Source organism: Symsagittifera roscoffensis, chromosome 3 (genome assembly GCF_963678635.1).
Source record: "Symsagittifera roscoffensis chromosome 3, txSymRosc1.1, whole genome shotgun sequence".
Lineage (NCBI taxonomy): Eukaryota > Metazoa > Xenacoelomorpha > Acoela > Convolutidae > Symsagittifera > Symsagittifera roscoffensis.
The window spans coordinates 27,250,863-27,266,862 of NC_087064.1; the positions used below are offsets into that span (position 1 = coordinate 27,250,863).

Consider the following 16,000-nt stretch of genomic DNA (forward strand, 5'->3'; position numbering starts at 1 on the left):
TTTCTCGTCTGTTTTTTTTTAATTGAATTTTTCATTTTTCCAAAAAAATGTTGAACTTTTTATGACAATTCCCTTTGCCTTTTTTGTTCTCCGATCAATTGGCGCCTAGCCACGTCTTGTTGGCTTAGTAGACGCTCAAAAAACAATAAAAGCGAGCTTATTGCTAGTGGTTGTGTTTATCGTCTGTTTTTCTGTGATCGAATTTTCGGTTTTTTCAGTTTTTTCTCCAATTGTTATTTCCATCTCACTGACCATTTAGTAGCTTGCAATGGTACCCTTTCGTTGTATCGCAAGTGATAATTTCTGTCCCAGATAATTTTTGACTGTAATAGTGGTAGCACCCAACAAAAACGGCCTTGACTCGCAAAAAAAAGAGATTCGCTCAAGTAAATAACTCAGTCTGAAATGTGGGAAATCAGAAAAACGGACTATGCTCAGACAGGCTGGATAGTCTTTGATAGAAACCTCAATTATTGAGATACGTATACTAATATCAATAGCTCTCGGTATTTTTTCGGCTAATGGGTTATCTGCGCGTAATTGCTAGTTATCTCCAATTTTTTTTAAACTTCGAGGCTATTTAACGATAAATGAACTCAGGTCTGGGTTTCTGACACGATTTTGAGGGCCGTGAACAAATTGGGGCAATATCTTGACATTTTATTAGTGAGAATAGCGTCGCATTATTAGTGAATTTAGCATCATCATATTGGCAATTGCGTACTAATAGTGCAATTTTGAAGAATGGATTTTGGAAGCATAGTTTCAGAATAGCTGAATATGTCTAAAAATATCTATTAATTTTATTGTTTTTGAAATCAGCACCTCTTGCTTTTTTGTAATGGGTTATGATTGTTCGCGTTTAAAACGGAAGTATTGACACATAGAGAACAATAAGACGCGGGGTAACATGTCTAGAAGGGTGGCAATTAGAAGACGGCATTGTCTTGAGAAATTCTGGCTTTGACCTAAGAAAGTCAGTTAAGGGTAATCTTGGCGTGGTGAGTATGTAGCGGTTGGAGTGGCGATAGAGATAAGTATAACAGGAAGTCCAGGTTACGGATGAAACTCAGTTGGAGAGGATTACATCAATAGTATATTTGTTTCCTTTTCGGTAGACAGAGCTAATATTAGTCCCATCAGACGAAAGAGAATCAGCGAAACCAGAGTTTCGATCGCGAACTTGAATGACCAGCCAGTGCAGTGCATCTTGGTTGAAGCGCGACTCCACCTCGTCAATCACTCTGTCCAAACTGTAGTTGTCTTTATCTGCATTCTGCCCCACATCGTCCACTATCTTGTGAGCTTTCTCTTCATCTTCATCTGAACAAATTCCTCCTCTGTCGGTCAGTTCTGTTGTGGTTACTGAATACACTCTCAAGTTGTATTTACAGTTAGGCTCATTCGTCCATTGAGCCATATCTCCTAGCCCGGGTCTGCTTTTCATAGTGTAGTTGCAGCCAATTTCTGCAACACTGACTATCCAAGTGCACCATGGGTAGGATCTCATCTGGAAGGTTGTGAGCTTTTCGAGGGTACATCTCAGATCGAAATTCATCTGCGCACACTCAATAAGCTCAGATTTTGCTTTACTCCTCCATTCACCTGGAGCAACAATGTTAACGAATGTTTTTTTTTCTAACCTCACACCTACGATCATGTACTCATTTGTGCATTTCACTTTTGATGCTCTGATTATCACATGGAAACCAGAATGCGTCTTTTTGTTTTCCTGCCGTTTTGAATCTATTAGACGGAAAAGTCAAAGCTATCAAGCTGGCTGAAAAATTGGAAAATCATGAATCGTGAAAAGTATCTCTCCAGTCTAATTAAAAACACGGGTACTGCAACTTACATTCAGCAAATTCCTTCAGCTTCGAAATTTCTGTCTGTTGCTTTCTTTTCAGACGTTTTTCTTTTGCCGTTTTCTCATCCTCAAATTTGGCTTTCAGATCCTTTTCCTTGTCTGTTCCCATTTCTCGTCTGCGATCTTCATGGGATCCCATTTCTCGTCTGAGGTTGTACAAGTTCTTGCAGTAATCTTGATCTAACTTGTTCTTAAGTGTTTCTAGTTCTTCTGCATGCCGTTTTTCAACCAGTTTGAGTTCTTGCTCGAAGTTTTTCTCTTGAGTTTTGGCTGAAAAATGTTGAACTATTATAATAACCCTTGCGATAAGCAGGGGAATTGCAATCGAGTACTAGACTTTTTCCCAATAAAAAACTTTGTTCACAGGACCCATTTCCTGGGCACGTTTATTTTCTGGTCTCTGTTGGAAACTGCGATAGACATATTTTGAGCATGTTAGCATTTTAAATATCCGTCCTATCCAAAATTTGCTTTTTAGGTTGGAAGTAAGTTTACCAACTGGTTTTCTATTTCATTTTTAATTTTTTTCCTTTTCTTTTTAATTGGTTTATTGGCCTCATATAGCGTCGTTTAATGAGCAAAAAAAAATGTGTTTGTGTTGAAGGGGATGGTGCTTTAACAAATTTTAAATTAGTTTTTAAGTCTTTTTAAAATTTCATTTTTTTTTCTCGGTTTTATGAATTTTGGCCTTTTTTATATTGGCTTATTAGCCTCATTTTACGTCGTTTGAAGAGTTTGTGGGTGCGTGTGTTTGAATTGAAGGGGATGGGGCTTTAACAACTTTTTAATTAGTTTTAAAGTCTTTTTTAAAGTTTCATGTTTTTTTTTCTCAGTTTTTTTCTCAGATTCATGTTTTGGCCCTCATTATATCGGCTTATTGACCTCATATCTCGTCGTTTGACGAGCGAAAAAAACTTTGGATGTGTGTGTATTGAGGTGTATGGGGTTTTAACATCATTTTATTAGTTTTTATAAGTCATTTGAAATTTTTCGGCTGTAAGGTTTTCTGCTCAGGTATTTTCGGCTTTTTTAAAGCTAGTTACTTTTCTTCTGATGCTCAACTTGAGTAAAATTAAACTGAAGCATAATTAAGCTATTTTAAACAGCCTAAATTAAGAGCATAAATAAGCATGCTCGTTTCCTTTACGTGGTCGAAATTAGACGAAAATTCAAAAACATCAAATCGGTTTTTCTCAATAGGAGAAATTTTTGGAAATTTTTAAATGTTGTTCGAATAACGACTGAGAAGGCTTTAATATGATATTGCAATCGACCGATCCGACTATTATTAGTGGTACCTGAATTTGCGAGGAAAACAACTGAATTTGGGAGGAAAAATCAACAAAAAACTATAAAACACCCGAATACAAAGTTTCTCCCCATTTTCAAGGGTCTGAACAAAACTTTTCGCCATGAAATTAATGCAATGCTTTATTTCTAATCGCTCTTTAAGTTTTTTAGGAAAACTATTTCTTGAGCAACGAGTGCTCGTATCAGGGCAAAGCAAAAATTGTTCCGACTGCCCTTTAACTTGTCTCGAATAATTTTTGGTAACCGAAGTATTGATAAATTATGAAACTTAGGCTGAGAATAAGTGTTCAAATTTGAGGCAGGGCCCAGGAAGTTCTGGCAGTTAACCGCCCGATTGAGAAAAAATTATTTTTGGAGTGGTCGGAATAACAAAAACGATTCCGAGCAAATATATTCTTTACTTTCTTTGAAAGTCGGAACAACGCGGCGTGGGATTGGTCGGCATTTTCGGAGAAAGATAAAACAGTCATGCGTTGACCTAAAACCAAACTTTTAATTTGACTGTCATCAGCGACCAAGGGGTGTGATTGATTTTCGTTTAAGGTGACGCGCGTATCAAAAAAATGTCCAGCTCATCATAGGTGTTTTTGCCAGATTCTATAACGCATATCTATTACTGATAACGCATACAATTTTTGTCTAAGTTATCGGTTTTCTTATCAAATCAATCAGAAATTTTTCTTTAAGAAATGCATAATTACTATGAATATTGTTTTGCTTTATTTCTAAATGGATTTTCGGGCTCCTGAATTATGCATTTCACGAAATTATAAAGTGAGGCTTTCGCGGGTGTAACGAGTTTGTATTTTAGATCAGATCGGAAGTTTACATTAATCTACCTGAAGAATGTCGACGTGTAAAATTCGAAAGTTTTCAGAAACTGCCCCTCTCGCAAAATCATTAGGTACAGCCCCTGGAGAGCTATTTTGTGAACCAAAATTTACTTCAGTTACTTTAAAAGACAATCGAAGCATTCTGGTATTGGCTCGATACAATCAGTCGTGTTGCTTTTTTGACTTGTTGGCTGCGACTCATTTAGTTACAGCAGCAGCAACTTGTGACAATCGTTAGCCGCTGACTTAAAACAGCAAGTTGGTGCATTTTTTCCAAAAAGAAAAAAATAGTTGGAATTGTTTTTCGCGAAACTTTTTTTGGAATTTTTTTGGCGTTTTTCTTCGAAGACAAAAAACGCATTGCATAATTGGGCAAATCAACCACATTGTTCCAATGCTGGTCGATAGATTCTTGAAATTTCATTGCAACAAGGTTTGAAACTATTTAATTCGACTACTCAAAAGTTTTTCAAGCTATTCGACCCGTGAATATGTATTGTTTTAAAACTTCATTCAATTTCATTACGCATAACAAACCAGAAAACAGACTTCTTATAGATACTTTTGACGAAGAGAATCAGGTGGTATCTTGAATTATAATGAGTTCAACTTTCTAAGCGTCACTCTTAGTCTGTACGCAACTAATACGCCTGGACAGCAAAGGCCCTAGGTTTGATTTTTTTAATGAGAAAAATTCCGTGTCAAAAAATTTGTCGACCTACTAATTGTCTGTTTATGTTTCGTCGGCTTAGTTTCTCCACGTGTTCGTTTTTTTGCTGTATGAAATCTTCTTTGTAACTCCTTAGTGTTTTGATTTACTCCTGCAGGTTGTAAGTCTATTAACCTTGACTTGTTTTAGTCCCTTTTTCTCCGCTTAAAAATTTTATTGGCCTAATTCATTTAGTCTTATATTTTGTCGCCTTAGTGGTCTAATATTTGGTTATTTCAAGAGAAACTTGATTTTTCTGATTCTCTCCTGGTCGCACTAAGTGCCAAAGTTCTTAGGATAGAATTTACAGTTCAACTATTATATTTCGAGTTCTACGGGAATTTACCCAAATTTGATCGGCTCAGTTTATGCTCGATGACTGTTTCTGATTTTTCATATAACATCGTCAGTTGTGTTTCTGGACGTGTTTTCCGCTAATAGATTACCCGCATCCAAGTTTAGGCGTAAATAATCGATTATAACAGATTATTATGATGATTTTTTGACAAATATAATCGATTATAATTATCAAAATTAGGTCTTTAAGGGATTTATAATTGATTATAATCGTGATATTTTCCAAGAGATTATAATCTTTTATAATCGATTATAATTGATTATAATCTCTTAATTTGCCAAAAATTTTCTTTTTTCGAATTATATCTTATGGGTTATTTATTTTGTGTCATTAAGAAAATCTCTAAAAGAGAGATCTCTTGAACACTTTGGTTTATCTGAACACAAAGTTTTACCACGAAACAAAAGTTTCATAGAGATCCTTTCATATGAGTGGAAAGATTCTCGCGGTAGATGAAAAATAAATTTTCCGGATCAATCATGAAACTAAATCAATTTGCTGATGTTTTGGTGTTCAAAAAGCTTAAAATATGCATCGCAAAACAACTCTATTGGGGAAGAAATGAAAAAAAAAACTTATAAATTTGAATTAATTGGAAAACTTTAAAAATATTTTTCTCATTTTTCATTGGAACCAACGTCCACAAAAAGCATAAAATATAAACATTTTAGATGCAACTTCGAAGACAAAAACGGACAAACAAAAAGGATTATAATTGATTATAATCGATTATAATGGATTTTTGTGCAAAACTAATGAAATAGAAATTTGAATAAAAAAATGGATTATAATCAATTATAATCGATTATAATTTTGTCGAAAAATAGACGAATAAATAATCGATTATAATCGATTATAATGGATTATAATTAATTATATTTTGATTTTAAAAAGAGAGATTATAATTGATTATTAATTGATTAAAATCGATTGTTTTGCAATTTTAGTGAGACTGGTACTAAAATCGTAATATAATCGATTATTAACGCTTGGAACTGGATGCGGGTATTATTACAGTCACTATTTTACACTTCACTATTTTACACGTTTTTCGAAATGTATTCAATTGTTGCACCTAGTGAGCTACTTTCCTTTCCTGCCTGCTAGCTTGCACTGTTGTTTTGCCTGTGTCAGAAGTTTTTTCACAGTACCAGAAGTATATAGAAAAACAACCACATCATAAATCCTCCCACTGCAAATTATCGAAACAAGAAAAGATAAGAGAAAAAATCTCTCAACTAACATTTCTTGTGGTCGGATGTTTTCGGCTCCTTCACATTTGAAAGATCTGACATGTCGCTTAACATCAAATTTTCTTCTTCTGTAGCAATTTGCTGCGCTAGCGTTTTCTCACGGTCCTGTTTCCTCTCAATTTCAATTTCTAATCTACTTCTTTCGGTCTCTAAGATTTTGAACTGATTTGAAAATTTTCTTTCCTGCTGCTTCTCCATCATTGCAATTTGTGCCAGCATTTCTTTGGAGCCGCACTGTTTCTCCATCATAGCAAGTTTTGCCTGTAAGTCTTTGAAGCTGCGTTTTAGTTCGCTTATCTCCTTGCTTTTGTCTTTGATCGTTTGGTTCATCTCATCCATTTCGACGCGCAATTTTGTGAGCTCCTTTTCCTGCTCCAATTTATTCATATCGAAGTTGGCGTTCACAAGGTTTTGATTGTCAGCAGGGGTTTGATTGTCGACAGGGGTTTGATTGTCGTCAGGGGTTTGAATCACAAGAGTTTGACTGTCGGCTGAAACACACAAAATGTACTTTCTCTTAGCGCACGATCACTATGTTTAAAAATCACAATGTCTTTTACGCCATTAATAGGCTATTTGGTCGAAACGTGTAATCTTCAGTCACGAAAAGCTTATTATGAAGTTATGCACGCTCTGTGATATATTTCGCGCTATGAACGCGGAAGCAGAGATTTAATCCGTCTTAGAAATCGTTCCAAAGTGGTTGAAATAGGCTATTGGTCGTAATTGCTTTGCTACCAGGGGCGAAATTTATCACTTAAGACTTTTTGTGGCGTGTGGGAGGATGATTTTCAATTTTTTCCATTTTTTTTTTTCAATTTTTTTCCATTTTTTATAAAGCTAAAACTGCTCGATAGACCTTAAAAGGCAGTCGAAACATTTAGAGCTACGCCCTGATACGAACAGTCTTGTTCAATTTGCAACTTGTTAAACTTGAACAATACAAAATAAAATATTTTGCAAGCTTCTTTGATGCTATCTAAAATTATGAAATACGTGTGCCAAAAGTTGTATTGTCTATTTGTATTTCCTGAGACACGTCTTCCGCAAAACCTATAACGCCCTGAAAAATCTTGGCTGATTCAAACAACGAGAACACCTCAACTTACAATTTTTATCAGTAGTTTTCTTCAATTTCAAAATTTCTGTCCGGTGTTCTGTTTTGAGACTTTCTTCTTTTGCCGCTTTTTGCTTCTCACATTCGGATTCCAAGTTTATTTTTTCTTCTTCACATTTTTTTTCCAGCGTCTTTCTTTCTTGCTCCAGTGTCTCTATTTGATTGAACAGTTGGCTTTCCAGTTCTTGTTTTTCCTTTTCGAACTTTTGTTTTGCAACTAATATTTCATTTTTTTTCCTCGACAGATCTTTCTTCAAACCCTTTGCTTTTTCTTGATGCCGCTCCCGCACCAAATTCTCCAGCCTTTCGATGCTCTTTTTTGGCTTTTTAATCTGCTCTTCAAAACGTTTTTGCCTTATACTGATTTCCTGCGTGTGTTCAAATCTTAAGTCTTCTTTTCTCTGTTCTTGTTCTTTAAGCTTTGATTGTAACTCTTGTCTGAGAGTGTTTATCTTTTCGCTGTAAGTTTGTGTTAAGTACACCCTTTGCGTCTCAAGGTTTTCTGCGTGGCGTTTTTTCATCAGTTTGAGTCTTTGCTCGAAATTCTTTTCCGGACTCTCGGCTGAAATATGTTAAATTCATTTTACATTTTTTTCAAAATTGCAGCATACCTTTTCAGAAAGTACAGCGCAGAACCCCCCCCCCCCCCCACCCTCGTGAAATTCTTTTAGATCCGCGCTGCCAGACAGGATCTGATATGGAAAACAGTACTAAACAGCTTAAAGGGAAAAAGCTACAAAAATGTGGTTATACTTGAGACGACTGATCGCATCGTAACGTAGCTCTACCCAGATCCAGTCATCGTGAAAAACTTAACAAGATCTTGATGGCTCTGCAGTTTAATAAAAATTTCAAGGTTTTTCAATGTTTTGTAAATATACTCTAGAAAATCGAACAAATATTTTTGATAAAATCCATACTTAAAACTAAAATACATACGCACTTGTTTTTGGATAGTGATATTTTCTTTTGATCAGCATTTGAACTTAAAGCGAACTAATAAAAAATCAAAAACCCAATCGTCCAAATATAAGATTGAACGTGAAGAAGTTCTGAGGTTTTTTCACTGAAAAAAATGCAACCTAATTTAATGGAGTAGAATTTAGCTATTTTTTGTCAATTGTAATTCTATTATTGGAATGCGTACTTTCTCTTGCTTCCAGTAAACTATTTTGAAGTGCACTTCGAATTTGAGGTTACGGAGATCACAGGTCAAATCGTTAGAACAATAAATGAGTGCAAATCATTTTGCAGGTTTGTTCTTCAAAAATACTCGTTTTGTTTGAATTTTCAAAATATGAAGAAAATTAGATAGCCGTAAATTGCTTTGAATTTCTTTTTATTTAATTTTGACACTTTTTTGATTAAATTAACCCAGTTTGAGAAAACTATATTGACCGGTTTGTTCTCAATAAATACACATACCCGCTTTCTGTAAAAGAGACAATAATCGATTATATTACAATTATAATTGTACTTTCATCAAAATAATTAATTATAAGCTCCAAATTTAAATGATATTTAAATGATTTATAATCCATTATAATGATAACAGTTTTCGTGACATTATAATAACTTATAATCAATTATAACTGATTATAATTTTTCCGAAAATCTCTTATAATCTGTTATATTCTATTGTAATAGATTAGATTCCTTTTTTCTGCCAAAAATCTTTAAAAGTTAGATGTCTTGTCACTCTTTGGCTCATCTGAACACAAAGTTTTACTACGAAACAAAAGCTTCATATAAATTTCTTTCTATTAGTTGAAATATTCACGCGGTTGGTGAACTATAATTCTTTTTTATAAATCATGAAACTGAAGCAGTGTGCTGATATTTTGGCGATCAAAAAACTTAAAATGTGCATCATAAAACAATTATAGTCAAGAAATGAAAAAAAAGTTATAAAATTGAATTGATTTGAAAACTGTTAAAACAATTTTCACATTTATCACATAAACCAACGTCTACAAAAAACATAAATTAAAGGCAATTTAGGTAGAATTTCGAGGACAAATGAATTAGAAATTCGGATAAAAATAATCGATTATAATGTATTATTATTGATTATGTTTGATTTCAAAAAGAGAGATTATAATCAATTATCAATTAATTAAAATCAATTTTTCTCTATTTTTGTAAGACTGGTACTAAAATTATATTATAATTGATTATTAACGCTTGAAACTGGATGCGGGTAGCCAACAAACAGTTAAAAGAGAGTCAAGAACGCAAGAAGAAAAATACTGACTTGTTTTCTTTGATTTTTCAAAGTATAAAAAAATAGATGGCTTAAATTCTTTTAAATTTCTTTTTACTTAGTATTGACACTTTTTTTGATTCAAGTAGTCAAAATTAAAAAAAAAACTGGATCAATAGACAATCGGTAATTTTTTGTTAAGCTGGGAAATCTGAAAATTAAATTCCACTTTCGAAACTAGAAATCGATCACGTTTTTTGTGACTCTTACACTTTTGCTGTTCAATTCTAACCAAAGAAATGAAATAAACTTCGAAAGAAATCAAAAATCAAACCGCCAAAAAATGAATTTGAGCCTGATCAATTTAGAGAATTTTTCCTGAACGTTTTTTAAAAAAAAACTTCACTACCTAGATAAGAGCCTACTACGTTCATCGACTCTTTAACACTATCAATAAATAAAAAAAGTGCCTTACGTTCATTAAAGCTCAATTATAAAATACCATATTGAACACCATAAGAAAGCGCGACTTATTTGAGCGCAACAAAAAATCCAAACTTTTAGTTTACGTTACCTTTTGAAATTGATTTTTTTTCGAGGCTTGTTCTGTATTATTTTTAGAGCTAGTTTAAACTGCAGATCGGTCTCTGTTTTAATTGTTTTATCTGTGACCTGCCGCAGCAAGAAAATAAAATAAAAAGTTTCTTAACTTACATTCCTTGTCAGTTCTTGCCGGTTCGATTGCATCCTCGTCTAACTTGTAAACCTCATGTTCGTTTTCTGCTGGTTCAAAATCTTGTGTTCTGAAATTGAAAAATTGTTATTTGTATCTGAAAGTAAATATATTCTCAAGGTTTTAAGTTATACATAAAGTGCAAGAAGTAGATTTTGCGCTTGAAGTAGTTTTTGCGTTTCTCGGTCTAACAGACTATCTCTGTTCATTTAAATACATGTCGCCACTCGTGCCAGTGTGCCACGTGCACGAAGGATTCAACCCCTAGCCATCCAAATACTATTTTACCACATATCTTTTTGGTCGACTAACCCTACAGTACCGATATGACTCTAAGAAATTTAATTTTTTGTCAATTGCGTATTGATTGTCTCGAAGTCTTTTTTTTTGCAAATTAAAACAGCTATTCTAATGTATACGCAGTTGAACAGTACGAGGAATTGAAACTACCTCGATAAGTAATTTTTTTCTACCCATATTTTGCTGAAAAATCACCTCAAAAATATTCATCTGATGAAAAAACTAGCTCAAATATTCATCTGATGATTATTTTTGCATAATTGTACAACTGTTTTTCTGTGCTCTATAGTAGGATTTTTGAGGATACTATGAGTTAGATGCCTTTTTGTTCCAACCACTTCACGAAATGAGCGAGCGCAAAAATAGTTGGGTCCTTTAATTAAAATTATGTACCACAAAGAAAGCTCAGATTGATCCAAGAGCTCGAAAAAAAACAAAAGGCTCTTTAAATATATTAAACCTTATAATATCGGCTTTTTTTCGGTAAAATTAACATAATTTTAGGTAGAACATTTTCATCGCGTGATTATCAGGCTGGGAAATCTATTAACTCAAATCCACTTTCAAAATGTAGGCTCACTCATGTGAGTTTTCAAGTTTAAACAGCGTTTTTGTTTCGTAAAAAAAACAAGCCAGGAAAAAAACGTTTTTAGGCACTTTTTGGAAAATTTTGACCAAAATTTGCATTTTTTCGGCGCACGCTTCCCTTCAAAGTTAGAATATGTTGGCGCCGGAAAAGCCTTTAGAAAAATTTTCATTACAAGGTCAAACTGTGCATGTTGTGAATTGTTTGCGAATTCCGCAACAGGCCAAAAACAGAATTGTTGTGGAATCCGCAACAATGCTATATTTCCTTGATCTTCTTTGCTCTTTTGGATTCCATGAACACTTTGTTAAAACACTGTATTGCTCAAAATTGTTCCGAAAACAGGCAATTTGGCCGAATCCGCAAACTTGTGTCTAGAATCCGGGAACAAAGAGACAAAAAATTGTGCGCCTATCCAGTGCCTCGTAATGTTAGAAAAATTGATCGGCCGAAAATAATTATCATTAGATAATTCCGAAGTGAGGCTTAATGTTAGTGAGGGGGTCGATTTCCCTGAAAAGAAAAGCGTATGCCTTACCACCCTACCCCTACCCCTGAATCCGCCCCTGATATGAAATAAACTTTAAAAATGGGACCATGAAAAATCAAATCGGACATTAAACGAGTTTTAAAACTCGGCCTAAAACAAATGGAAAAAATAACCCGATCTAAATAGTTGTCTTCAAATCGTTTAATTCATTTTTTACTTCTGAAAATTTTTTTTGTTTCAAAAAAACAATTGGTTACCAAAACCACTTGGTAATCGATTTAACTGATATAACTTTTGTTTTTTGAAGCTACTATTGGCTAATTTAACAAAAACTACATTCAACCCCTTTTAAGCACAAAAAAGCAAAAAATAGAATGTAAAAAAAAACAATTATAAGGTCGTTGTGTAAGTAGCAAAAAATCATTTCCTTATATCACAATGATACAGCTAAAAACTCGAAAGTATGAAAAAAAACATAGGAAAAATGGACAACAAAAAACTTTTTCCTTAAAACTTTTTTCTTATTTGTTTTCTAAATTTCTTTTTTCAAAGTAGGAATGGGTTGAATTCGGGAAAATAACTAAAATAACAAGAAGTAATAAGAACTCGAAAAATATTAATTAATAAGAAGTATGAAGAAATCAAAAAACCGAATCAGATTTAAATTGGTTGACATCAAACTTTATGCTTTGAAAATGGGAAACACTTAGACCAATTATTCTGACACGGAGTCAATTTTTTAAGTTTGTTACGGAATAAGGCTTACAGCTGAAATGATTTTAAAGGATTACGCTCGCAATTAGCTAGCACTTTCAAATGAGTTTAACGTTTTTTTTTTGAGTGAACAAGTTTAATTAACAAAAGCGAATCACTTCTGAGAGTAGTTGCCGTGATTGTCATTCTGAGAAGTGAGAGCTGTTTTGTTTAAATTTGTTTTTAAAGTTGTTAGTAACCTAAATTACGATTTTGTACAATTTCCGGATTTTTTTTTGCTGAAGGTTCTAATATATCATTAGATTAGGCTCATGTTATATCGGGTTAGTCGTCTCGCAATACATCGTGTGGAATGCGAACATAAGTTCTTATGTTTGCGTGTGTGTGTGTGTGTGTGATTCAGGATGGACCTACAATTTGAAATTTTCAAACGTTTTTAGCTCAAATTTTTTTACCTTAAATTCTTTTCCGACTCAACGAGCTTTTACCCAAAAGTTGATGGCCTAATTGCCGCAGAGCAATTTTTTCCACTACTGATTTAAAATTGTCAATTGAGTTTATCAACATGTTCTCTAAAGCTGAATCGCATTCGAGACAAAAAAGACATCTGACGTTTTTTCGGATTTTTTTTCGACGTAGTGGATTTCGCCCTATTTTTTTAGGCCACCTGCCAAGTTGTGTTTGTGTTTTATCATAAGTGGTGTGAACCTCCACATCGTCTCTGTGATTTAAAATTGACTACCTATGGACTTTTCCATAAACATTCGGACTCCACCATAAAAATTCACCCTAAGCCATAGTTCGTTCCCGTCATTTCATGACGTGGTTGGAACAAAAACAAAGACTTCAACTTAAAAAAAAAACAGGATAATTTTTGATGCTGGGTGTTCTTAACAATGATAAATGGAGCCAGAGCATTCTGTGAAAAAACTGAACAATTATTTATGCTGAAAATATAATCAACAATGTCGTGCTTACTTGTTTTCTATTGTTTCCACTCGTTCATCTTTATCTGATTCGGTTGTTTTCATTCTGTTGGTCGACAGATCAGATCCCGCTTGAAAAATGGACCGACGCCGTTCCTTCGAAGATTGGCAGATGTGCTCGGAAATTGTTTCTGGGTTATCTTAAAATCATCCCATTGATTTGAATTTTGTTGGGGCAGATTTTCCCGAGGGGGCAGTTTTTAAATTAAAAAAAAATACATTTTTTTTAGATGGACCAAATTGAGTTTCCGAATTTCGACTGCATTGCTTTTTGCGTGTGCTCCCCTCTCAGTATATAGAGTGGCGCCAAAAGTGCTTTTATAAAACATTTTAGGGTCATCCACCAAAAATGGATTTTTTAAAGTGACACCAAAACCGAATCCTTGAGAAAAATCGGAAACTAGAAATAAAAAATTGAACACTAATTCTCCAGTTCTGCTTCGAATTGTATGTTCTACTTGATCAGCTACCTGTATTTTTCGATGATGGTTTTTTTTCTCCCTCCTGATTTTGCAATACCTCCGGAAGCTTGAGATCCTCCACAAAGACCGTCTCAGGAATTGACCGCTGACAGGATTTGACTGGGCAGCGTCGATGTGAACCGTAGAGTACTCGGTTGGCACAGCTGCTTGTGGACTTGGGTCCGCAAACTAAGTGACCACACCCTGGCAGTTGTCGCGGGTCGCTGAAAGGCTGCGTGCACACGCTGCACCAGATGATCTGGCGAGGTAATGTCGGTTCGTAATCCCATATGCTAATTTTTGGCTCCATTTTGCATGCATGTATGGCTTTTAACGGTTGCTGGAAACAAATCCGTTTCTTGTCGCAGACTTCTAAGGTAGGCAATAGGAGATTTGAGAAAAAGTACAGTCTTACAAGTTTGGTTGGATTTTGTCAGAATCATTCACGACTTTATCTGCACTTATGCAAGAGTTTCGCAAGTTTTGAATTTTAATTATGGATGCTGGAGCTATATTAGTCAATGGCGTGATTGAAAATTTGAATTGTGGCAAGTATGCAACTCAACTTCTGATTTTGAAGTGGGTCGTGGTCAAACTATTATGTTCACGCTGCTGTTGCGAAGTATTTTGATGCTGCTTCTTAAAGTCTAATTCTGCATTACTGACTAGATGAAGAAACGTGAAGTGATTGACTCCAGTTTTTTTTTTTTTATTTTCTCGTTTTTAACTGTTTATCGCTGTTAGCTTTGTAGTATTATGTTTATACAAAAAAAAAACAATGAGATTATGTTTTCAGCCAGTTTGTTAAGCCAAAAATATAAACAGAACCTCACTTTATTTGATGATAAGCTTTGTTAATTTGATGATTTAACAATAAGTGTCCGGCCATCTTGAGCTATTCTAGCTCAGAGTTAGCTAAGACACGATAACGTAATCACAATAAAAAACTTTCAGCCATGTTGTAAGAGATGTCGCAAAAATGGCACCATAACTTACTAAAAAACCATTTTTTTGTTCTTGGTTCTCATTCATTTATATAAACATGCTCAGTTGTCATTTTTATTTTCATTACAAGCTTTTTCTTTTTTTTCGAGAGCTCAAATCGATGCAAATGCAAAAGTACACACAGTCTTGTCACTTAAAAATCAAAAAGACACCGCGTATATGCCGTAGGCAGGGGCGGATCTAGGATTTTTTTCGAGGGGAGGGCGGATTTTCAAAAAAATTTTTCCGAAAACTTTGACGACCTTTTTTTTTAGGTCGACCAAATTGATTTTCCGAGTACCGAAGGGGGTCGGCAGGGGGTGGAATCCCTGAGGTAGGGAAGCGTCAGCATACCCCCACCCCCCCCCCCCCCCTCTAAATCCGCCCCTGGACGTAGGCATAAAAATTTTCAAACAGAAAAAATTTTTGTTACGTTTTCTACTTTCCCCTGCAATTTCATGATCAAAGATAATAGACTTCTGAGAGCAAAGGTCATGTAATTGGGAAGTAGACACTTTCCCGTAAATTTTTTTTTAAACAAAATTTCAACTTGCTTTATGATTAAAGCTTAATAAGTTGCAGGTTCCTTCGCACTCGGCTTAAAGGTAACGCAGTTAACTTTACATCCTATGGTTTGGCGTTCGAGTCCCGACCGAGAATTGTTTTTGATCAGTATGTATGCAATTGAAATTTTTTTTCCGGTAAAAATTAAATGGTCGGACCTTCTTTTGTCTGTTCAATTCTTTTGCCGACTTACATAACACATCACGGTTTTTGCTTGTGCTGTAAGCAACTTTCAATGAAGCTGCAACTCCCAATGTTTTGCATCTTTGTTCAGGGGGTCTTGAGAGATTTTTAGTTTAATGAAAAACAATATCTTGTTTTTTTTTCGTCTCAACTGGTCTCTGCTCAAGTTTGTAGACTTAGTTGCCTTGTTGCATTTGACTTAGTTGACACATCACGGTTTTTGCTTGTGCTGTAAGCAAATTTTAATGTAGTTGCAAGTCCCAGTGTCATTCATCGTTGTTCAGGGGGACTTAAAAGTGTTTTAGTTCGTTGAAAAATCAAATCTTTTTTGTTCGTCTCAACTGTTGT

At 34.5% G+C, this 16,000-nt stretch overlaps 1 protein-coding gene across 1 annotated transcript; it reads right to left on the reverse strand.

Annotated features, from left to right (window-relative positions):
• Positions 1–645: 645 nt before the first annotated feature.
• On the reverse strand, positions 646–14,797 carry LOC134842154 (uncharacterized). Its single transcript, XM_063858366.1, has 7 exons — positions 13,931–14,797; positions 13,453–13,600; positions 10,366–10,454; positions 7,441–8,010; positions 6,322–6,822; positions 1,856–2,137; positions 646–1,605 (listed from the first exon to the last, which is right to left on the reverse strand). The coding sequence occupies exons 1-7, from the start codon at positions 14,229–14,231 to the stop codon at positions 1,070–1,072; spliced, it is 2,427 nt and encodes an 808-aa protein (XP_063714436.1). The 5' UTR covers positions 14,232–14,797; the 3' UTR covers positions 646–1,069.
• Between the last annotated feature and the right edge of the window lie 1,203 nt (positions 14,798–16,000).

What these genes read in the sequence shown, in the direction of transcription:
- LOC134842154 (XM_063858366.1), bottom strand. Translation starts at nt 14,231, where the DNA reads ATGGAGCCAAAAATTAGCATATGGGATTACGAACCGACATTACCTCGC. An exon ending in ACCATCATCGAAAAATACAG is followed by an intron (nt 13,601 to 13,930) that starts GTAGCTGATCAA and finishes GATGATTTTAAG; the next exon opens with ATAACCCAGAAACAATTTCC. An exon ending in GTGGAAACAATAGAAAACAA is followed by an intron (nt 10,455 to 13,452) that starts GTAAGCACGACA and finishes TTTCAATTTCAG; the next exon opens with AACACAAGATTTTGAACCAG.